A 25,239-nucleotide genomic window follows, 5' to 3' on the forward strand; every position below is an offset into this window, starting at 1 on the left:
TCCAGAGCTAATTCAGATCTTGAGCAATATCTATCTACACCTGAATGCTCAGGAAAATTGGAGTGACATGATCTAAACTCCTGTGGATTCCTACTGGAAGTCAAAATAGTTGTTTTCTGGTAGCCTTAGTTTGCCATATTGGAAGCAGTGCACACATTGATTACCTGAGAGCTTACCCACATATGAAGTTCACAGACAGTGGATAAGCATGTGGACTTACAATCTCAGATCCTCCTCTGGACTGCCCGCAAATGTGGATTTTTGTTTTATTTTTTTATTTTTTTTTGTATCTGCCAGTCAGAAAGTCCTTGGAAATGACAGTAAATTGCTTTGTACTTAATGCATACAATCCTATCAGCACAGGGAGTTAGAGATGTAAATTCGCACCCCAGTGTAATGTGTCCTAATTTCCCTAAGCCCTAGGGCCATCTTACTCCTGAATGAGAGCACCCAGATAGAGGTTTAAATGCATTTATTCTTTATGAGGTTTCTAACTGTCCTGCTGTTGAATAGCCTTAAGCATTTCTGGCTGGTCGGGGAATGAGCTGCTTAATCATGAAGACTGCCCAGGTTCAGTTTGGTTCTGGGTTTTATTTTGTTTCTTTTTGGTAGCCCCTTTCACTCGTTTGGCAGAATATCATAACGCAGACTCTTCCTTGACTTTGAAAGGTGTATTTCAAAGTAATGTTTCCAATGTTGGATAGCAAACAGCTCTGCTTGATAAAAACAAGTGGAAGTTAGTTTTAGTGTGAACTGGTATGAACAAAAACTCAGTGTGATCTATTACTATACATCCCCACCCACCTTCATCTAGCTGTTCCACCTGGGCTTTCAGATGGGATGTAGCACTCCTGTGCTAGCAATCAATTCAAGAATAGCAGTTGAGGCTGAGTATTGGGCCTCAATATAGTGGTGGTGTTTTGTTTCTAACTGACTCCCATTCTGCTCATGCCCAGTCTGAGAAATTAAGACACTGTAAGCTGACTCTTGTTTTGATTACTAGTAGTATTAATTTAGTACTATTCTGCATTAGAATAAAAACTTGTAGGAAAACAGCTGTCTCTTCAGTGTAGAGTTTTGTCAGGTGCTTTTTGGATCTGATTGAAATACTGCTTGCACGCGTGCTGGAGCAGTATTTTAGCCATGTTGGGGTTGACAGCACTATCATCTGCTATGCTAACCTGTTTTGTGGCAGACAGCGACAAGCTGCTTTTTTTTTTTTTCTCTCCTGTTACAGTAAAATATCTGAATGTTGTATGAAAAAAGAGGGGACTTAATCTTTTGACGTTTCCTGGGGAAGTGGTAGTGGGGAAGTGTGCCTTTACAGGAAGCAAACTATTTTATGCGAAGAAAAGTTCTTGAAAGAAAAGAGAAAGCACCTCATGAACAAAGATTTAAGCCTGGTTTACATGTGGTGTTTGAGATTTTTTTTTTGTGTGAATATTGCAGTATTACATGTATGTAGACTACACATACCAATTCCTGTATAAATTATACTGCTGTAGCCAATTATGGTGCTACAAACACATTAACCCTGGAATAGTTTTACTACCTAAACTATATTGCTATATAGCAAGATGATGTTCTTGGATTTGGGTTCTGTTGGTGTTTTCCATAGGTAGGCCTAGGTGTTTGCAGGAAATAGGTTATCATTGTGACTTCCCTTCTGTGAAGAACTGGCTTCAGGTGTTGTGGGTAGCCTAACTGTGCTGGACAGTGTTGTCATGAGCAGGAGCAGGGCAGGGAAGTTTTCATAAATAGAGGCTCATTCTGGTGGCTTTTATATTTCTGGTACTAAGGATGCTGCAAGCTGGTTGTAGTTCGCTGGCAAAAAAAAAGGTTAAAATGACCCTGAGTGTTGTCGCCTTTTGCATAGCACTGAGAAATAACTCTTCCCTTCCTCCACCGCTGGACGCTAACACACAGCGCAAGGGCCCGGGGGCACCGGCCGCCAGGTGCCCCCGCTGCACAAAGCCCAGGTGGGAAAGATTCTTCCTTCAGGGGCTCGGCGCACGGGAGCCCGGCCCGCAGGCCGGCGGCAGGCAGGCAGGCAGATGGAGGCGACCGCCTCCTCCCGCACGTCGCGGCTCGGCGCTGTCCCGGTGCTGGGGGGGCCCCGGGCGGGGCCGGGCCGGGCCGGGCCCCGCCGCCGAGTGCTCGCCTCGCACACGCCGCGCTCCCCGCAGGGCCGCCGGCGGCCGCCGCTGATCCTCCTGCCGCTGCCTCCGCCCGCCATTGGCCGTAAACAACCCTTCCCCTTTCCCCTCCCTGTCTCTCCTCCTCCCCTCGTCCCTCCGCGGGAGAGACGGGAGCCGCGGCGGACCGGAGAGCGGGGCTCCGGTTCTCCCCGTGCGTGCGCCGGGGCTGGGCCGGAGCCGGGGCCGCCCCCGCCGGCGGCTGCGGGCGAGCCGCCCCCGTGCGCTGCGCGCCGTAGCCCCGCAGCCCCCCCGCGCCTGCAGCGGGGAGAGGAGGAGGCGGCGGCGGCGGCTGCCCCTCTCCTGCCCTGCCGTGCCCTGCCCGCCGGCTGCTGCCCTCCGGCCGGGGGCGCGCGGGTCGCCCCGGGCGGCAGGGCAGCTCCTCCTCCATGCGCCGCGGCTGCCCGCCGCCCTGCAGCGCCCGCCCCCGGCTGCCCCGCGGAGCGCGCCCTCCCCGCTGGGGACCGGGGGCAGGAGGAGGCGGTGCCGCCCGGCCGCGCCGTGAGGGGCCCGGCGGAGGATGCCGGTGGGCGGCGGCGGGGCGGCGCGGCCCCCCGGCGGGGCGCGCTCCCTCAGCCCCACCGCGCTGTCCCGCAGCCTGTCCCGCTTGCGCGAGCACCGCGCCCGCTCGCGGGCCATGCTGGCCCTGGGGGTCACGCAGATGGTGCTCGGCTGCCTCATCGTGGCCGTCAGCTTCGCCGCCCTGGCGCTCACCACCTCGGCCCGCGTCCGCCACTCCTGCCCCTTCTGGGCCGGTTTCTCGGTGAGTCGGGGGGGCGCGCGGGAAGGGGGGCGGAGGCGGCGCAGCCACGCGCCCCCGCAGCCGTTAGCCGGGCCCAACGGACGTTGCGGGGCGCGCGCCGCGGGGCCGGCAGCAGCGCCTCAGGGCTGCGAGTCCGCGCCCGCAGGTGGGACGCGGACGACGGCGGCAGCGCCGCTTTCGGGCCTCGTCCATCGCCCCCTGCCCCGGGCGGTCCTGAGGAGCGGGGCCGGTGGGTGAGGCTCTTTCCCCGCTCCTCCGCGCGTGGGCGCGGGGCCACCCGGCAGCGAGGCGGTCAGGTGAGAAATCCTCGTTCGGATGCGCCGTGTTCACTACGGTACTGGTGCTTCCTCCGCCCCGGCCGGTGCCTGAGCCCGTCAGCGGTGTGACGGCACTTCGTTGCCGCCTTGGGAAGGGTTAGCCCGAGTGGCTTGGCGTTTTATCAACAGCGTCGGATGAAAGTTGGGGTAACAAATTAACCTTCGGCGTTCCCTCAGCGGTTGGTATGTGTTTCACGGGCTGCTGTTGCTGTCCCTGGTGTCTTTTGTATCAGCTCTGACTTCAGCGCTGTCTGAGAGTTCACCTTGAGGTACGGCCGTTTCTCAAGGTCTCAGCACGGGGTTATGCTTGGATGCAAATTCAGCGACGAGCTACGTTGTGCTGAAGGTAATAAAATGAGATGAGCACAGCAGGTGCAGGTTTTAAGGTATGCGCACAGTGTGGAAGACTTCTTTGCTGAGGAGAGTGCGAGTGCACCGGGAGGGCTGGAAAGGCCTGGGCCTTTGGGGCACCCAAAAGTCCTGCCATGAGAGAGGCTGGGATGAGCCCCTTGGGAGAGGCTGTTGGTCCCACAGGACTGGGTATCTGAGGGAAAAGCTCGTTTGTTCTGAACGCATGTGCCCAAATCTGGGTCCTCCTGACTCCTTTGTGATTTTCTTGTTGACTTTCCATTGTGTCCTGCTAGTGTAAGTTTAAAAAAAAAAAAAAAGTTGTTGATATTCTTTATTCAGGTGGCCTTACTTAGTGCTGATTATCAGTATTTGCATATGTGTACGGATACAATGCACACATGGATGCATTAGTATAATAATGGTTTATGACAGTTTCTCTCATAAGCAGTGAAATGGGACTTGACAGAAAGAATTAGACATTTCTGAGGGCACTAGTAACAGGCTCTGTGTTATTGGTGAAGATTTGCTCCATTTAATTTAATGCGTTATTGGTTTCAAGTATGTCTTTTCAGCTTTTTTAATGGATCAGAGAGTTTTCAGCTTTAAAAGTGCTTGTTAGAAACCGGAACTGTTAGATAAATGATTTGGGTTATTCAGTTCTAAGCGTGTGGCAGAAATGGTGTAACTTAAAAAATAACTGTTGAATATGCTCTTATGCAGCACATTACTCAATTTTTTCGAGTCCTTCGGAGCAGAAGAGTAGTTTTGGATTAATTATTTAGATATTTTTCTTGATTTCACCAGGATTTTTTGTAATCTTGAAAAGAAACATCAGTTTACACTAGTAGCCTTGAGATTGTAATAATCATTCTTTTGAGTTTGAACTTCTGTGAGCTAATATGCAACTATTCATTGTGATGAGGTGTGAATTTTAAATTGAGAATATGGCTGTTTACATATTAATGTGCTAATAAAACAATACAGCTTAGGCAGACTTGTTTTCTTATCTTGACAGACCAAGCAGGAATGTACACAACTGATTGTGTATTCCAGTAAGCACAACTTTTTCAATAATACCTTTTTTCCCTAGCTCCTGTAATCTTTGTGAAAAGACACTTTTGGGGGTTATCAGTATACTCCAAGATATGCTGTTTTTCTGATTGTGGATGCCTTCTACTCTTCCCTTTGTGCAATGTAACCCATAGAAAAATATGTTTTCCAATTAGATTTCATGAATGTTACCTGCTCATCATAGAGAAGCAAGCCATGATTCCAGCCTGTGGTGGGAATTGGTAGAAGGCACAGGGAAAGTATTGCAAGACTGTTGACTAGAAGCCCTTATTGTCCTGTGTTATCAGAATAAGGCAGGTATAAGTTGTTTCCTAAATTAAGAGCTTACTTTTTGAAAAAAATATTTCTACCTTATGATCTATCAGAGCATGAGAATAACCATACTTTCCTCATCATCATCTTATCTCGAAGTCTCAAGAAAAAAGGTAAAATAGAGCAGTTTTCAAGTATGGTGAGCCCTAAAGAACTTTCTGAGGCCAAGTTCATAGAATCATAGAATCATTGAGGTTGGAAAAGACCTCTAAGATCATCGAGTCCAACCGTCAACCCAACACCACCATGCCCACTAAACCATGTCCCTAAGCGCCTCATCTACACGTCTTTTAAATACCTCCAGGGATGGGGACTCCACCACTTCCCTGGGCAGCCTGTTCCAATGTTTCACCACTCTTTCAGTAAAGAAATTTTTCCTCATGTCCAATCTAAACCTCCCCTGGCGCAACTTGAGGCCATTTCCTCTCGTCCTATCGCTGGTTACTTCGGAGAAAAGACCAACACCCACCTCGCTACAACCTCCTTTCAGGTAGTTGTAGAGAGCGATGAGGTCTCCCCTCAGCCTCCTTTTCTGCAGGCTAAACAGTCCCAGTTCCCTCAGCCGCTCCTCATAAGACTTGTTCTCCAGACCCCTCACCAGCCTCGTTAGTTGGTTGCTTACACAGCCTTTTCTAAAAGCCTTTTGAAGTATTTAGAGAGTTCAACAAAAACTAGGTATATCGTCACTCACAGCTGAAAAATATTTATGTGGAAGAGTGAATGTTTTTAGCTTGCTTCTGGAAAATACGATTAACTCACCTTTAGTTATTTCTTTAAGTGACGTGAGAGAAAAAGTAATGGAAGTATCCTTTCTCTCTTTACTTGGTGCCAAAATCAGGCATAAATATTCACTCCCTTCAAACTACTCCCCCCCACCCGGAAGTAAATAATTGAGTTGCTTAATGGTCAAGTAGCAATTCTAAACCTTTTTTTGGGGTGTGTGTGATATACTGTAGTTTTTACTCATTAGAAATGCATATCCTAAATCAGAGTAGTCTTGGCATTGGCACTTTTCAGCGTTCTTTTGACACCAGTCACCCTGTCAATGTAAATGATGCCTGCAAAAATTTGCTAAGAATATTTTAAATGTTTTTGAAAATAACTTCCCAACGTTTGTAACATTCTAGCTGATTAAAAAAAAAAAAAAGAACGGGCTGCATATTACATTCCTCACAGAAAATTCTCTAATCAAATGCAAGGAAATGTTCTGATTTCTTGCTTTCTTTTTGGAGTGAAATCAAGTGACTGCACCAGCGAGAGCTTATTTAAAGAACAAGGCACCGTAATTTCCATAACACTTTGAAGAATTCAGAGCTTATTTAAGCATCATCCCATAAATTAAACCATTTTGCTTTATCTTATCTTTTATAGCATCATATTGGGAAGAGAAAAAATATTTTCATGTATTTTGTATTAAGACATTTTAAGGTAATTAACGAGAGTCAACCTCACACTGAGCACAAGGGAATTGGGGGGTTAGATGGGCAGGCACTGGTTGATTCTCTGCATAGGCAGAAATTATTGGCAAGATCTTAAAAGCTGTGTGGTGAAATGCTAGGCAGTTTGTTCCCATTGCAGTCTTTCATGCAGGAGAATGGCAATTTCACCTTCACGTTCTCTCAGTTGAGTAAAAGGATATGCTTTTTCATATAAGTGAACATAGGTGTCTTTGATCCTATTAAGAACATAAAGAACTGAATATTAGCCTCATTTTGATCATGGAAGAATAGCTCTCAAAATTAGGCTGTTCTGGTAGATCACTGAAACTTTTCCCAAAAGTAGTGTCAAACCAGTGACAAGGTTCTTTGTCTCTCCTGTAGGTCCATAGTTGCTTGAATATGAGAAAATATTTCTTCACTCTTTGCCTTTTAGAATCCAAAGCATACACCAATCTGTAGTTTACAGGCTTTGTACACGCCCAGATTGATCGTAATGCTTCAGCTAAGTATGCTTAATGTTTATGGTTACTGTATCAGCGTTAGGACACTAGCGAACCACAGGCCTGACTACAAAAGCAAATCTTGATCTCTGCAGTCATTTCTTGAAATTATTTAGAAGTTGGCAATAAGATATTTATCCTCCCCCCCCGGCCCCCTTGATCCCAGCATTCTGAGAAAATTAGCAGCCTCACAGACTAGAGTTATTTCTGGTGTAGGAAAGCATTAATGAAATTGTAAGTTAAATCATAAGATTACCCAGGTTTCTAAAATCATACCATGGCACTAGAAATCTTAGAAGAACATACAGCAAAGTACAAGCTGTCTCTTCTTTTATATATAGTTATTTGACAACGGTTGTATTCTTGTGTAGAAGTGTGTTGCTGGAAGATCTTGTGCTGCCTCTCCTTTTTATTAAGTTTCTTCTCAATTCTGCCTCATTTCATCCATATCCCATGTTTAAAACAGATAAAGTCCTCTGGTTTAAAAGCAGCTTTCATATAGTATGTCTTCAAGGTTCGTGACATAACATGCTTTTTTGTGTTCTTTGAAAAGGGAAACAGATATATAGGGAGATTGCCAAGGTGAACTCAGACCCAACTTCTCTCTCATGGAAAATGTGAAATACATTATATACTTGTCTACATTTTTAACTGAGAAAGCTGAGTGTAGAGCCTTTTCTGTATTCTTCAATGACAAATGTACAAAATAGGTTTAAATCCCTCAGATGATGCATGGAGGACTTAACTTTCAAAAGCTTCTACTAGTCTGTGACCCTGACTGTTCTTCCAATGCAGTAGGTTGTTTTAGCATGTTCCTATGCAGAATCATTGTGGAAGTGAAGGGGAGATTACAAGAAAGATGATTTGTTAGCAATTGTGAGTGTTTATCTCTTCTTCTCCATTTCAGGTACAGATTTTTTTCCTTCCTCCTTTCCCCTTTTTCTTTTGAGGTTTTCCATTATTGCTTGTGGACAGTCAGGTGAAATAAAGGAGGTACTAGAGTGATGGTATTTGTAGCTCGGAGGAATGAGCTTTAGTTTGCGTGAAAAGCCTGCTGCCAACAGAGTCTGTTATTGTGAAAGTAGAGCTAAGCTGTTTGAGAGAAAGTAAACTTACTGCTAGTGTTCAGTGATATATATTGTATATACTGAACTTGTAAAACCTGCTAACACGTATCATTTATTTGTCTTGGAGCTGATCATCTCATATCTGGGACTTAAATGGTAGCTTTCTTGTCCACTTGCTGTAGGTATAAGTGAAACTCTAACACGGATATCAAATGTCCGTTGCAACTCTGAGTGTGCCACATGCTTCTCTATGAGAGTATATAGTATGGGTTGCTTGTTTTGAGTACCGCTGGTTATCACACACAACTTGAGTGCTTAACCTACAGCTTTCTTACTCGGTTTTTTCTAGGATTTGCATAAATCGTCAGAAACATTCCTGAACATCTGTTGTAACCACAGAGAGGTCATTAGCTGTCTGGGTAAGATTATCTGACCAGATCCCTTCTTTGTAAATGACTGTTCTAACAGTAGATTTCAAATCTGTGGACTCCATGACCATGAAGATTAGTTTATCGTGGACAATTTGTTATTCTGTGAAGTTTGCTACTGGTTCTGACAATCATAGAATCATAGAATCATTAAGGTTGGAAAAGACCTCTAAGATCATTGAGTCCAACCGTCAGCCCAACACCACCATGCCCACTAAACCATGTCCCTAAGTGCCGCATCTACATGTCTTTTAAATACCTCCAGGGATGGGGACTCAACCACTTCCCTGAGCAGCCTGTTCCAATGTTTCACCACTCTTTCAGTAAAGAAATTTTTCCTCATGTCCAATCTAAACCTCCCCTGGCGCAACTTGAGGCCATTTCCTCTCGTCCTATCGCTTGTTACTTGGGAGAAGAGACTGACACCCACCTCGCTACAACCTCCTTTCAGGTGGTTGTAGAGAGCGACGAGGTCTCCCCTCAGCCTCCTTTTCTGCAGGCTAAACAACCCCAGTTCCCTCAGCCACTCCTCATAAGACTTGTTCTCCAGACCCCTCACCAGCCTCGTTGCCCTTCTCTGGACACGCTCCAGCACCTCGACATCCTTCTTGTAGTGAGGGGCCCAAAACTGAACACAGTAGTCGAGGTGCGGCCTCACCAGTGCCGAGTCCAGGGGCACGATCACTTCCCTCCTCCTGCTGGCCACGCTATTTCTGATCCAGGCCAGGATGCCATTGGCCTTCTTGGCCGCCTGGGCACGCTGCCGGCTCATGTTCAGCCGGCTGTTGACCAGCACCCCCAGGTCCTTTTCCGCTGGGCAGCTTTCCAGCCCCTCTTCCCCAAGCCTGTAGCGCTGCATGGGGTTGTTGTGGCCGAAGTGCAGGACCCGGCACTTGGCCTTGTTGAATCTCATACAGTTGGCCTGGGCCCATGGATCCAGCCTGTCCAGGTCCCTCTGCAGAGCCTTCCTACCCTCGAGCAGATCAACACTCCCGCCCAACTTGGTATCGTCTGCAACAATGTTCTGTATCTGTAAATATTCAGATTCTTTCAGGTTTCTGTTGGAAGATTCTTTCACGTTTCTGTTGGAAGTAGTTGGTACTGCTGTTTTGGGAATTGAGTAGGTAAATTTCTGCACTGAAAAAGTTTTCCTCTGTTAACTCCTCACTTAAGAATAGCAATATGCCATAACAATTTTAGTTACCTGTAGTGGAACCTCCAGTTATATATACTTGTAAAAGAATTACGCTAACTCTGATTCTTTGAGACTTTGTCTATTACTGTCTACTGCTGTGCCCTTTAGTTAGCCCACCATCACTGTTTTTTCTGACTCTACTACAGGGGTTGGATTTACTAACACCTTAGGCATGCTTTTTCTTTCCTTTGCAAGTTTGTCAGGGCTTTGAAATGTAAGCAAGCTGGGGAAGGAAGTCAACTATCTTGAACTTTGTGTCTCAGGAAGCCTGCTAGGCATGTACGTTGCTGATACATGGTATTAGTAAAAAAATTATCAATGTCACCTGCATGGGCTTGTGCTCTCGCCTTCATAAAATTCACGAAGATTGCAACGTATCTTGTCTAAGTAATTGATCGTTATTAATTTTCTTAGCATTCTTGATTTGTACATCAGGACAATATTGTGTGATAGACAAAAACATAGAACAAGGCTGTTACAACCTGTTATTAGATGCCAGTTAAAACCTGTGGTGTCAGTGTACAAGAAGAGATCATATGCATCATACAATCATAAGGAGTAAGACGCCTTGGGTACATTCTCTGTACTTTCTGGAGTCCATGGTAAGGCAGGACTTTGAAACAGTGGATTCATGGGTGAAAATTTTGTTTCCGTATCCAGATGGAATAATAGCAAATTAGAAAGCTGGAAAGAGGAACAATTAGAAAGAAGACAGTGTTCCTTTTTTATTCTTTATACATGGTAAAATGGCTATTTGCAACTTCCTGAGGATTTTGGGCCAAGTGTAACCTTGAGATTTCTTGTCTTCAGTGCACTGGAAAGTAGCAGACTCATGGAAGCCAGCATTATTTGTTTCATGAGGCAGGTCAGCTTTTACTGCCTCTGAGTATATTCTGTTGCCTAAGCCTTATGGGGCTGAGAAGCACTTGATCACGCAAAATAATTTAAAAACTTCCTGTGTTACAGGAAGGAATAGTTGAAGAAAGCAAAGATGCCCCATAATGATACGGGGCTGGGGAGGTGTCCAATCTGTAGGGAAGAAATAGCATTTTTTTTTTTTATCCTGTATTATTATAAATTACTTGTGTTCTGAAGTCTTTATTTTTCTGTAGGCAGCCAGACTGCAGAATAGAAATATTACATTTTGAGTAAGTCCCTTACTGTTGTCAGCATAAGATATGGTTTTATTTTTTAATGTGTAGTTGAAAGATGGGTGTATGTCTCAGTCTCTTTAGGAATGAAATATTTTTCCTGAGTTCTGGTTGTCCTTTCCAGATGTTGTTCTATGCTGGAAATGTATGAGCGTTTGCTGTAAAGACAGTAAATACTGCCCTGGAACTTGTAACAACTAGCTGTGTGGAACAGTTACAGTCTACCGAGAAACTTGGGAATAGATAAGTAGCTTAGTTGAAGTGGGAATTTCCAAGGTCAATTATCCAGTCATTAGCATCTGCTGAACTTATTACACCTCCATTTTAGTTGTATGTTGCAACTTATTGAAGGAATGAGTTGTGAATTATCATGCTTAATTGGCTATTCTTTCACAATTCATTTTTCTGCTCACTCCTGTGCCTTCTGGAATCAAAGGGCAGAATAGATAATGGAACTCTGTAAGGTGTGAACTGCCTGAAAATATGTAACTTACAGGAGTATAACTATTTCAGTGGTGTATTTAAAGAAAGGTGCTCTTCTACCAGCAGAATATGTTGTGGTCATTATCTCTTCTCTGTGGGAGTAACCACACTGCTTTAAAGAAATACTATGCAAATGTGACAAAGCGAGGGAATTTATAATGGAGCAGTATTTATACATTTAGAGCATCGTAACTTACGTGTAGGCAATATTTTAAGATCAAAATGCCCCAAAGCTAAGCCTTCCCTCTTTGGTGAAGTTACAGAATCACAGTCTCTATCCCATAGCCAGAGGCTACAATCTGGATTTGTAAGAACAGTGTGTTCATAATTCCTTTAAAAGTACTTGTTCATGCTGTTTGAAATTTCAGTCCTCTCCCCAGTATAATTTGTCATTGTCATTTTTGGTAGTCTGTGGATGCATCCGTATCAGCGTTTTAGTTCTAATCATGTATGTGCTCCCACTCACTGTTCATTCACATTGTGGAGCATTCTCAGAGCACACAAACTTGATTCATGGGGAATAAAATGAAACCAAAAGATGTGCTTTAAGAGCATAGCAAATGCAATCTGACTGTTAGTAAGTATTAAGTCTTGGGACCAGAGTAGAGCTCGTCTGGATTGTCCCATCCAATATGTGTATAGTATGGATGCTCTCTTCTTAAGAATCAATTCTTTTGCAAACAGATTTGCTCCTGTTCCATTTACTCTCTGCTAATTCAGGTAGAACCTGTAAGGCCAATCTGAAAACTCCTGTATTGTGCAGAGGATGTGAACTCCCTACAAATTACTAGTAATCCTTTCTACTAGACAGAATTTTACTCCATACTGGTTATCTCTACATTAGTAATTTGATGCAGGTCTGCAGAGTGAAATAGCCAGTTCTGAGGACCAGATGCTAGTGCTCTGTGTGTGTTACTTTTGAGTATCTTGAGTACTTTTGAGCTAAGTTGCAGTAAATGACAAATACTTCTCTGAATTACTGCTGCATCACTTACAATGAGACATTGTTTTCAGATGGATTGTGATTAGAAAAAAAAGGAATAATTTTACAATAGTCTAACAAGTGTAGGCTTGCTTGTTATTGTTGTGGTATCCAGATAAAAATGATAAAATGTAAGCACTTTGAAGAATATGTATTTTTTGCTTGGAGGAGGCAAACTGAATGTAACTTTTGGATTTCTGATCTTTACAACAGCTTGATTTAAACATGGATAGTTGAAACGGCAGTACAAGTTTAAAGTTTTGTGTCTAATATATGAAGTGAAAGTTGCTAACTTTGCAAGCTTGCTTTCAGTTTTGAATATGAACTTTCTTCCTTTCTAGATGCCATCATCATGAGTAATTTATATTCTGCAGAACAAGCAAGTAGTGTCCTCATTGATAACTATACAGTTTTATTATTCCTGTCACCTATAAAGAGTCCATCTCAGCAGAATTATTTTCATGTGAGGGATATAATTTACTTGTGAGATTGTTTTTGCTACTGTTTGTGGCAAAAACAAGCATGGCTTAATCAGAAGATTTTAGCTAAGCCTTCAGTGCCAGGCAAGATAAAAAGAGGTGTTTTTAAGCTGAACACAATCCAGAGGCACCGAGAGATAATAATCATGTAGCTTTATAATGTCACTTTTACATTCACTCTTCAGAGAAGAAACTTGTTTTCATCTAGGTGGAAATTGTGAATGCAGCTATTTTTAAGATTTGTGGTAGATTTTTGGCCTGCCACAGAGAGTAAGACTATTCTTTAGTTTAAAAAAAAAAATCAAAACAAAAAATATTATTTCAGTATTCATAGTAAAGAGCCAATGGACAATGTCATTTATCAATAATAAATACAAGTAATTATCTCACTATTATGCATTCTAGTGATTGTGGTTCTAGCAGAAAAGTTAAACTGAATGGTATTCTTTTGTTATAGCAGTGAAAGCATTTGTTGATCAATGGTACTAAAATAGGCGGTTTTCAATTTCTGACTCTGTAAACAATTGTCAAGAACTTTCTAAGACACACTCCTTAAAATAGTGCTGTGAACATGTGGCTAGTACTGACTGCTATGTTATTCTGAAAATAACATTGGTAGAAAGCAGTTTTGCCATATATCGAAAGTAGCTATGGTTCAAACAAATTTTATCTTTCCAGAGGCTAAATCCAAAATCCTTTGAAAACTTGTGAAAAATCAGACTAAATGAAATCAGAAAAATGAAATGCTGCACCATTTCTATATAGCTAGGAGTGTAGCGTTCATGGGACGTGAGGGGTGAAGGAGGCAAAGGCTCAAGTCCTGTGTTTGTGTGGCGTGAAGGGAACTCAAGCTGTTTTACATGTCCCAGGCGATCCAGACTACCAAGCTACTGTCTTGACTCTTTACATTTTTCCCCTTAAATAGGAATTTTCCTGGTGGGGAAAAGACCACTTACGCATTCTTGTGGGAAGTTTCAGTTTTGATGTTCATGATCTTAAAGTAAAAAATATATTTAGAAAACTCCTAATGAAAGTATGTGATCTCCAGATGAAGAGTAGTTGAGCCTTCTCTTGCTTGCTTATACAGACATGTTGGGAGCCGAGAAGTACGTTTTGTTTCTGAAGGGTTATTGTATCTATTGCAAATGGTAATAATCAGGAAAGTGTATTGATCAGCCTATCTTAAACCAAATGGATGCCTTTGTACTCTTTTCTGCCTTTACAGTTGCGTTCTGAAAGAGCAATGTTAATTCAAGATGTTAGATTTGAATTTTTTGTTTTGCAGTAGTTTTAAACAGAGTAGAATTTCATGTGAAATACATTTTCATTACATGTAAAGAGCAAAAGGGGGCATCAAAACAGAATATTTCTCAGAGTTTTAGTTGCAAATATTTGGTTACAAAGAATACTTGAAAAAAGTTGACTTAGGGAATGGAGGTTTATTTAAATACATCTGAATGGTATAATTTTCATTCTGAAAATAACATTAAAACCAGAACAAAGCCACAAAACACAATTGAGGAGAAAAAAAAAAGGAAAAAAACGTGTAAAATAACAAGCTCATGCCCTTGAGTTCACAGTATCGCGGTGTCTGTACATGTAGGAATCTCTTACAGCTGGATCACATGATGTCTCTGACGCATCTCTGACACTTCTACCACAGAACCTGCTGCATGGTCCAGAGAGAGAATAGTGAAGACAAGACTGGAATAGAGGACAGATGGGGTGGCAGGTGCACTTTCTCTCCCTGATAACATTGTACAGATTGGGCAAAATGTTAACAACTTTTCCATGTTGCCTTTTATGCATGAAGGTAGGAATTGTACCAGCAATGGTTGTCCTTTAAGAAGGACATTAGTAATGTTGCTATGGTAGGTAGGAGTCAGATTTAATACATAGGCTTAAGTCCTTCATATACCCAATTCTTCATGCTTGCTCTGGGGGAAGAGGAGACATTAACCTTTTTAAAGAGTTACTGAAAGACATACCTCTTGTCCTATTTATGCTTGTGTAACAAGGATTACTCTGAGCCTAAAGAATTTAGGAAGTAATTTAAGAATTACTTCCTTTCCTCCCCTTAAAAATTTCCCTTTCTTCCTCATGAAATCAGGTCATAGACTTGAAATAAAGTTTCACCATCAGACTGTACTTTGAGATCCTGTGAAATATCATTATAGTATGCAGTAACTAGCAACAATACTAAAGCATTAGTATCTGCTTCTGAAGTTCATGTTTATTCAGTAGATATTTTCTTAGCTAGCTAAGTAGTATAAATAGTCAATGCAGCTTTTCCTTTGAGCTTTTAAAAAACTTGCACTGTGATTTGACAGACTAATTTCTGTTGGTACATAATATTTGCCCTTTGAGTGGAAAGGAACCTTTACTGTAAAAGCAATAATGACAGTAGAAATAATAAAGGGTTATACAGATAATAAGTATAACCAACATCAGAATGGCATTTTGCTGTCCACCAGAGACCATGTGCTCATCTTCCTTAACATAGACCACGTGCTTATCTTCCTTAACCTAACTTACTGTGAATGGAATGTCTGAAAGCCTGAATATCAAACCAGCTATTAGGAAAGGTCATACCCAGTGACAATACCCATCAGTTCTAGATGAGGATTGTCTGAAGCGTTCAATCATATCCTTCATTGGTTTGCGAATCTAAATTGGAAGGAAGGTAGAAGGAAGCAAAACCATTTTCTATTTCTGACATTGAACCTTCCTCTGAAGCAGTACACTTTTTGCTTGTGGAACTATAATTCATCACTAGACAAACTGTAGATGTCCTTCCACTTGACAGTTCCTTCTTGTGTCCTGACAGTTTAAAAGCTTGCCTTACAGTATGAATTGTTTGGGGTTAACTTGAGGTTTTGTCTGGATCAGCTGTTTCGGTTCCAAAACTACACAAGTAATTATCTTGCATTACCTGGTTAATTAACCTATTTTGAAAAATAGAGAAGATAAGAAGTAATGGGCAAAAGAGGAGTCAGTTTGAGAGGCACAGTTGCTTTTCAATCTTTAGTGTTTCTGGAACAATTTTTTTATTTTTGGAGGGTGGTTATTTTTTGGTATTCTAAAAATTTCTTTGCTTCATCCATGTCTGTTATGATTTATATAACATCAATGAAACAAGATAGGTCTGTGAAGAATGAATTTTTCCCATATAAAAATAAGTCTACATGTGCTTAACTCTAGAGCTCCTGGAAGATAAGAATTAATTAGATTTTTTTTTTTTATTTATAGTTAGGTATATTTAGGAACTGGATGAGAGTCCCCAAACAATGTATTTCCTTTTATCTGCTGCAATTGACTTAATCGGGAAAAAAAATCTGATGCCAAACTGAATGCTCTAGTAAAATGTAGTAATGGGCTGTAGCCCAAATTCTTGAAAACTAGCTCATTTAGAAATTAGAGCAATATTTTAAGCAATATTTCCCTAATTCAAAAAGGTCAAGAAATACTTCTGGTATCTTGCTTCAGTATTTTAACTATATAGCATTAAAGATGTTAAACCAATAAATTTTTACCTCCTTTGCCTGCAGTATAAGTGCTTCAGGATCAAGTATTTCAGACAGCTAATTTAGGCTGTTATTGATGTAATTCTTCTGTAGAGTTTAAGAAGGTAGACAGGAACAATGTTAGGGGTATTTTTTTGCAGAAAGATTTTGGGTAAAACATTACAGAATACAACACTGTGTGACCTGTTTCAATCATTTGGTCAGTAAGTTAAATCTTTAAGCAAGGAGTCATCTGATGAAAGCAGGCAAAAATATAAGCAACATCTCACGAGTCACCAGCTGCTACAAAAGTGAGTCTTACAGTCTTACCTGTTAGAAAGTAGATGTTCAACCATGCATCTGTTTCCCTTGTTATTATTTAAGAGCAACCAGAGATAGGTTCTGTGTTTTAGAGTTATATTAAGTCCTACCTTATAGGCAGTCCTACAGGATGAAACAAAGCAGATGGATGTGAAGTTCTGACTAACAGCATAGACCATAGAAAATGCTAAAGGTGAATAGGATGTAAAAAGCTTATACTTAAAAATAATATGATGCTTTGTGAAGTATTCTGTTTTCTGAAAGCAGAAAATTCAACAGTCAGTGTAATTATATTTGTTAGATGCCCACAAGGAGCCTGCAGATTAACAATAATGCACAATGATTATATTAATCAGTAGGCTCTTGTGGAAATGAGAGGTTTGATGGTATAAATACATATAATGATACTTTGGATGAAGTAAAAAATACTTTTTGAGGCGATCAGCCTGAAGAAGGTGAAAAGTGATTTTACAATTTTATAAACATAGATTTGCAAAAAAGGATTCTATTCTTTTCCAATTAAATTACCAAGGAATAGGCTGAAAAAGAAAAGGTAGGCTTGTGTATTAGAGAAGGTGGGGTCTCTAGCATGAAAAAAGATACCTCATGTAGCTATTTTAGAATGTAAAGTTATAGTTGGATGAAGTGTGGTTTACTGGATTTCTCAGAAGCAGGCACTAACTTTTTGATTACTTCAGTGTAAAGCAAGTAAAAACATATTTTTAGTATAAAAATCAGTGTATTTGGTGTCTGTTAAAGAATGCTTTTATCACTTAACTGGGAGAAATGTTTGCTCCCCCAACTGCCATTTGAAATGCCTGAGGAGTGGGAAGATGAGGATAAGCAAAAAGTGTTCTCAGACAGGATTCACACCTCCTCAATCCCAAAAGTACTTTCTTAAGAAATGTGCTATCTGTTCCTTCTGTATTTCAACAGCTGACAAGTGATGATATGTTATTTTAGTAAGCTATAAATATGCCATACCATTGGATAACAAGGTTGTACAAACGTGCTGAGAGAACTGTAATAATCATAGTAGTGAGGAGTTCTTGCCCTTCTTTGCCTGAGAAATGAAAACTTTTTCTAGCCTAACCTGCCCATATCTTTTAAAAATAACTACAGCATGTTGCAGAGACAGTGAATTTAGTTGTTTCACTGACCCAGTGATCTGTAGCAAGGCTTTAGGGAACGTATTAATAGATAACGGAAGGATTATCATTGAAATCTAGGATTATAATAGTAGTATTAGTAGATGTATAGCTTCATGGTTTATAGTTCTGTGGAATTACAAACATATAGAAGTAACCCTCTTAAAAAGAATTTCTGCACAGTTCTTTACTGGTTTTGTTGTTGTTATTTTGGGGGTTTTGTTTCATTTTGGAGGTTTTTGGTTTGTTTTTTTGGTTGGGTTGGGTTTTTGTGGTTGTTTTTTTTTTGTTTTTTTATATATAGTGGGGGTTTTTAGAGCATGATGTTGGAACAAACTAGAACAGGGTAGACTGACAGCTGATCTTTCAAGAGGGGACTGCTCATGGTATTTTTTTTTCTGCAAATTGGAGGTTAGTGGTTCAGGAAAAAACTTAGTGAGAGCCAGAAAATGCTTATTCGTGATGAGGTAAGAATATCACGGCTTTGACAGTAATTTTTCTGTCTATGAAAGTAATGGTCTTCAATTTCTGTGTTGAGAAACCAGGAGCTGTGCATTGATGCTTTTGTCAGGTTGCCTGGGCTCCTAGCTCACAGTAACCTTCTGTATGTTTGAAGGCAGCTACCAAGTGTCCCTTCTATTAATAAATTAAACATCTGCAGTCTTTCCATCATGTTCTGTAGACCTATGATCTTTTCCATTGCTCTTTTTTTCATTATTTAGCTCCTTCATTGAAATTGTGGATCAGAGAAGTCTGCGGAATCCTATATGATAATTTTTGACTGTTTGGTAGTAAAAAATGGTTAAACATTTTTCATGTATAGTTTTTCAACTGGTGGTGCATTCACCATAGGGAAGAAAAAAAATAAAAACCAACCCAGAAAGCGTTAAACTTGTAATTAATCTTAATAATGGTCCTAGTTTAATTATATGAGGAAGGCAAGAAACATCACAATCATAAAAATTGTGCTTACAGTGTATGATGAAAAGAAGGATAGGATTCTTTAGAGGTCAAAATTGTCTTCTACCAATAGAATTATCTCCTTCTGCACCAACAGAGATAAAAGGCTGACTTCCATATGACACAGCTTTGCTAAGGGCATAAAAATAATGTCCTAAATAAAAATGAAATCAAGCCAGAGAAGAAGCACTATTGAGATGATGTTTGTGATTAGCCAAGATATTTGGCAGTCTTCTCCAAGTTTTAAATGCAATTCCTTTGTTAAATAATATAATGGTGGTACCTGGGCTAGCTAGGTTACTTTATAAAGAGTAAATGCAGGTTTGGATTTGGAAGCTGCACATTGCAAGTGTAATCAGTGATGAAAGAATTAGGAAAAGGCTGCTAGTATAATCTCATAGAAATTGCCAGAAACTCAAAAGAAATTTTTTGAACAGTGATCACATACTAAATAACATTATTTTCATAGGCTCTAATCTAACTGCCCAAAAAATTATCATACTTGCTGATAGTTTTTTTTTCCATTTGCTAGCCTCTGTTGGCCCACAGAAGCAGAATCTCCTTCTGATTTTTGTCAAGGCATTTATTTGACAAAAATCAAAATTCACACATCAAAAGTGGAAAAAAGACGGAGGTAGATAACATTAAAAAACTTATCTATATTATAGATATATTATAGCAAAACCAAACCAAAGTAAATTAACAGGGCACGTAAAGATAACATGGACTCTAAAATACCACTGAAAGCTAATTGTTTTTCTCTGTATATAATTTGATCATGGACACAAGCTATATTACACTCCAGATGTAAAGTACACTCCAGACTCAGATGGTAAGATTTGAATTTTACTGGTATTAAAATGCATTTTGAGTGCTTTTTTTTTTTCTTTCTTTCTTTTCCCTTCAGACCACTGGCCTGCATGAATTAAATACCTGATGGTGTATAACTGTCTGGGCAGCAGCAGTAGCTTAGCAACACCGGCTAGTGCTGATGCCAAAGAACAGTGTTGGCTTTCATCATTTTAAAATGCCAGCTGGTCCTTTAATAGTCTTTCTATATTTAGAGATTAATTGGTAATTGTGTTTTAACCTGTAGACCTAGGTTGGATTTCACCATCAAATTTTTTGATAAAGAATTTTGGAAGCTCAGAAGTCTTTAGCTGTAGGCATTGATGTAAGATTTAGGAAGGGCATGGTAATAACTATAAATCCCAAAGTGAACACTGGTGGTACTTGGAGAGTACAAAGAAACCTTACTTGCTTCCTATTCACTACAAGTGAAAAGCAAAGCTGCTTAAATGTACTAAAGGAGTGGTAAACTTCATTCTCTGAGAACCATGGTGTTTCCTTAATAAATAGTAATGTCTGATAAATACATGCACAGTTTTGAAATACATAATTTTGAAAAAAAATTAATATTACAAATATAGACAAACATACTCTATGCATGTGTGTATATACTAAAATACACTAAAAAAACCCCCATCAAGAATGGATTTTTGTGACAGGAAGTATAAAATTGTAGAAATGTGTACCTGGAATGGGTCTCAACAGCTCGTTTACTCTATTTTCACTGTGAGATCCATCTATAAAAACAGCATCTCTAGTTGAGTGTTTGTTTAGATATTGCTAAATTTATGTAATAAAGGAAACTTTGTAACCTGTTAGGTAACTTCTTTCAGCACTGAGCTCTTTCTGTGCTAGTATGAATCTCATATGTTAACTGCATATATCCTAATATGTAGTGTAAATTTTTGCTGCAAGTTAAGTCTCTGATTTTTTTTTTTTTTTGACTAGTATTCGGTGGACACAAGGGCAAATGATTTTTTTGTTTATTTGTTGTGGCTTTTTAACCTACAAGAAAAGTTCCACTATTCTTTAACCTGGGTGAACAAAACCAGGTCTTTCTAACTTCACTTATAAGTAGTTTTCTAAATCTCTTGGCAACTTTATTTCTGACCTGGATTCTCTACAGTAGGGCATATTTAATGAAATATGATGCCCAAGCTGGGCAGGGTATTCTTGCTGAGATTCTTCACCAGTGCCTATTACAGCAGAATGTATACTGTTCACTTTGTACATATGATACTCCTGCTAATTTGTTCCCACATGCTGTCTGTCTTTTAATGTTCCTCTATCACTTTTTAATTTATACTTTGATTCCTGGTTAAACTAATCCTCAAGTCCTTTTCTGCAGTTTTCCAATTATTCTGCCAGTTAGGGCCCCTTACATACTGAAGTATTAATCTCTTCTTTTTCTTGTGTGTTCCTTTTCAACAGTTAGAACTTCCTGATTTGCAAACATCTTTTAATTTCCTCTTTGAAATACTTGCTTTTAATTTATCAAGGTTCTTATGCCATTCTACCAGCATGTCTCCCAACTTTAGGTCATGCCTGAATAGTTATCTCAGTATGTCTCCACATTAATGTATTGGTTTGGATGTGCACTTTTGAAATGAATTATGCAATTATTTCCACACTGTGCTTTGGTTCACCTTGTGGAGCTCTCTGAGCATGCAAACTGGATTCCTTTTGGATAACACTAAACTGGAAAGTATGCTCCATCAGCATCTCTAATTCCGTCTAGGTGCAAATGGGCATTTAATCCGTGGGCTGGGACTAGAGCTAGCTCTGTGTGTTTTGGAAAAAAAACAACAAAACAAACAACGCCCTCCCAACAAACAACCAAAAAACCCCACAAAACCAACAAAACCCACCCAACAACAAAAAACCCCATACCCCACCACAAAAAAAACCAAACAAAAAACCCCAAATCTCACCAAACAAACAGTACTCCCCTGAAATGTGGATGGTGTGGTTGTCAGCTTCTCAACAGCATCTGTTCAGTCTACAGCTCTGTTCCTGTTGGCCTAGACTACTTGTCAGTGTAGACACTGTTCTTACGAATATGGTGTTTTAGTAAGCTGTACATATTCCCTATACTAATATCACATAGCAGGTTTTTTGAGTGGTATAAACTCTTAGGTGGTAGCTAGTGATTGAGATATTGTTTGTGCCGCTCTGCGGTGTTTTGTGCGTTTCTATTAGTTGAAGGACTCAAATTCATCTCAGTATTTTTTCTGTATTCTGATTTGCATTCCTACCCTGGAATTAATAGTGTTAAATATCTGGTCATAATTATAACTTTTTGAAAAAGCCAAAAAGGTGTTTTTATAGAAAAGGTTAGAGAGTTTTTCATGAAAGAAGCTTTCCTATTAGCTAATGGACTAGTATTTTCACTTCATGTTGCTAGAGCAAGACTTACATGTCCCTTTTTAGTTTTAGCCAGTTTTGTCTTTCTAGTTTAGTCCCTACATGATCCTCTTGCTACCCTCTAATAACTTGACTGTCTCTAGTTCATTAGAGCTGCCCTCGGTAGTAGGTGTAACAGCTGTCATTGAAATGACTTTTGTAACAAGTATGTGGGATGTTTCATGTTTGTAAATCTGCCAGTTATGAATACTTGCACATGTTTTCTGGTTCTATTTTCTCTCTTATTGTTCCTCTGAGGAATTACTGTACAAATACTTGGAGAAAATTACTTTCTCATGTGTTTATATAACACTTCTAAATAGCTTTATAAATTGGAAGCTGGCACTATGCAACTCAAGTCACGTTTAATTCAACCTGTAGCAGAAAATGACTTTGAATAGTTAATAACTTTCCAGTCAAAAGTCTTCTGTTTTGATGTTAAAGGTATCTGGTGTGCAACAGAGAACAAATTATAGCCTTTTGCTGAGGGGTAAGCAGTATTATAAATTCATATATGTATATAGTCTGTCATTTTCAGGATACAGAAAAATGAAGGTTGGGATTTTCAGAGTAGTTAAGGAGTATTAATTATGTGATTTCCTTTCAATGTTGAATCTTATTTTCTTCATCTCCTTTGAAAATCCCAGGCTAGAACTATATTCCAACTAATATCAACTTATCACACTTTGATAAGGTAGTGATTCTCCCCCCCCCCCCCCCCCCCCCCCCCCGTAAAATGTGGAGATTGATTTTATGGCTTAAAAATGGCAAGCCATAACAGCATACAGAAAGACAGTTTACTTGCCTCCCTGAAGGATGACTAAATGCATGGTAAACCCCCCATGGTTTTAGTTTCCGAATATCGACAATGAGTTCTAGGAAAGCACTAAGTGTGATGTCCTGTGCAGACTGACTCATTAAAATGCTCAGTATGAAGGCTTAGCTAGAGCTCAGGCTTTCTTTACTATTAGAAGTACTTCCTGCAGACTGCAAAGAAGTAAGAAAAGGTGAGCAATTAGGGGAAAAAAAAAAAGTTATTGAGAGGTTGTATATTTGGGGAACACAAAATCATGCAAGTGACTTTTTTCTGCTCTGTGGGGAAGCTAGAAGTATCAGAGTGAGAGTGATATAGAAAGATCAAATCTTAGAGTGTTTTTCATTATTATTTGTACTACTTTTAATGTTTGCTGTGTAGGTCTCAAGGACATCTATGTGAAAGCTGATTTTGCCAATTAAATGAAAAAATATAGCAGAATGCTGTTAGCTTGTAAGCCATCTGTAAGAGGTCATGTTTGGTAAAAGAGAGTTCTTGCTTTAGAGTTGTAGCACTGTGTTGCTACTGTTGTTTTTTTTTTAAGCATCTGATTTGAGAAAGCTTCTTTTGCTGACCACCTCTCTTTGGAGATCTTGAGGTAGAAAAAGACTGGGTTTCTTTGGCTTACCCAAGTTGTAAATCAATTTAAGTGAGCTTTTCAGACCAGATTCAAGTAATTTAATTCTGTTACTACTTACAGAATTGGTTGATAGATCAGAGAGTACTTAAGAATGTGGCAAGCTGCTTTTCCTTTGAGTATTTGTAAACCAAGATCGTTACATTTTGTCTCCCTGGCTAATAATTGCTAAATAGGAAGTTTACTACCAATTTCAAAATCTTACATATGTCAAAACAGCAGTGCAGCAGGTTGTAGCATTTAAGAAGCTGCAGAATGGGTGTGATAGCTGCTTTGTCAGAGTTCTTTATCGTAAAGATTGATTTGTTTGTTTATTCATAACTTTTCTGTCAGGAAGGGAGACTATAACTTCAGTAAAGATGAGAGTAACTGCAATATGGGAACATAAGATTAAGTGAGGATAGATTTTTGTTGCTCAGGCAGTACCAGATACTGGCTTTTACTCTGTTGAAACTGGTACAGCACCTTGTGAGTGGGCTTAGTGTCTTTTTAGCAGATGGAGTTGAATATTGTCATGCTAGTGACAATACCCCAGCCTAGGGGTAGCAGATCACAGAAATTAAAGGTTCTGGAGTTTCAGTTTCTTTCTTCAGATTAGTATTTTGTTACCTTCACTCAGGGATCATTTTAATATACCATCATTAATGTTATATTCTGAGTTTTATGAAATACTTTAGAAACTCTGTATGTTTTGCCTTGTGCTAGTGTAACGACTTTTGAACAGAATTTAGCAGCCATTTGTTAGCTCCTTGAAATACTACATGAAGCAGTTGAAATCAGGAGGTAAAATACCATGTTTGTTTAAAAAGAAGTCAAGTGAAATTACAGGCCCTTTCCCATACAGTTTGGTTAGTGCGCCAGGGCTATCACCCAAACTTATTCGAAGTATGACACAGAGTTTTTACAATTGTATGCCGTTTTGCTTTTTAATTTAGATTTCAGCTGAAACCAGTGTTCTGAAGAACATATTCCCCATTTCTGTTGAGCTCCAGTAACATCTCTGATTGTTATCTTAGCTGATATTTAAATATCCTGTGATTGTAGTTATAATTTATCATTTGATTGGAGATTTAACCAGTCTGTTTTCTTATAGTTCAGTACTTCTAAAATTTCTGATTTTATTTGTAGAAAGTAAGATTTTATGAAACAAAGGTCACCCTAGCTAAAATTGAAATGAAAAGATATAGCAAAAGGTCAGAATTGAGAGTGTTTTTAGAGTTTTGAAGTGGCTTAAGCAACAGATTTGCACGCTCGAATTGAAGAATTCTGACATAAAAATATGTATTCTGTGTGATAGTTGCATCAGTATTTTTTTAAATTTAAATTTTTTTGCTTGTACTTTTAATGTAAGTTTGTAAGCCAGAAGGAAAATACTTGAGGTCATCAAAGCAGGTATAGCTTTTTGTTTTCCCCGACAAAAAGAGGCTACAGTTTACACGCTGTCCCACTTGTGAACTTTAAATGCAATTAGTTTGTATTATTTTTATGAACTGATTTTTTTATCATGTCTGAACAGGAAATTGTTTTTCAATCAGTGTTTGGGTGTTGCAAGAATAGCACGAGATGCTGTTGGGTATGGAGGAAATCACTGTACACATTTGCACGTAATGTACCACTACTGATCATGTTTGTTTGTATAGATGTAGGGGTAGCTTGTATTATAATTGAATGTTAATGATAGCAATTTTTACCTTAAATTGCAGAGTCAGCTTCAGTATTTTTACAGTTTAAAAAGAACAATGAATATGATGAAATCAATAGTTACAGCTCAGACATGAACTGTATGGTGTAGACAGGAAAACTAGTATTATAGGAATTAAAGGCTCTCGGAATCCGAATGCTAAGCTTCAGTAGGGAGTTAAAAAGCAAAA

At 39.8% G+C, this 25,239-nt stretch overlaps 1 protein-coding gene across 6 annotated transcripts in view; it reads left to right on the forward strand.

Annotated features, from left to right (window-relative positions):
• Positions 1–2,808: 2,808 nt before the first annotated feature.
• ENTREP2 (endosomal transmembrane epsin interactor 2) overlaps positions 2,809–25,239 on the forward strand; it is a 162,380-nt gene continuing 139,949 nt past the window's right edge. For 2 of the 6 annotated variants that reach the window (XM_076348325.1, XM_076348326.1), the window contains exon 1: positions 2,809–2,958. In XM_076348325.1, the coding sequence (XP_076204440.1) occupies positions 2,833–2,958 (126 nt within the window). In that variant the 5' untranslated portion in view covers positions 2,809–2,832. Of the gene's footprint in view, positions 2,959–3,193; positions 3,255–25,239 lie in introns of those variants that run through there. The other 4 variants (XM_076348327.1, XM_076348331.1, XM_076348329.1 and 1 more) reach the window with 3 other exon arrangements.

This window comes from Aptenodytes patagonicus, chromosome 10 (assembly GCF_965638725.1).
Source record: "Aptenodytes patagonicus chromosome 10, bAptPat1.pri.cur, whole genome shotgun sequence".
Taxonomy (NCBI): Eukaryota; Metazoa; Chordata; class Aves; order Sphenisciformes; family Spheniscidae; genus Aptenodytes; species Aptenodytes patagonicus.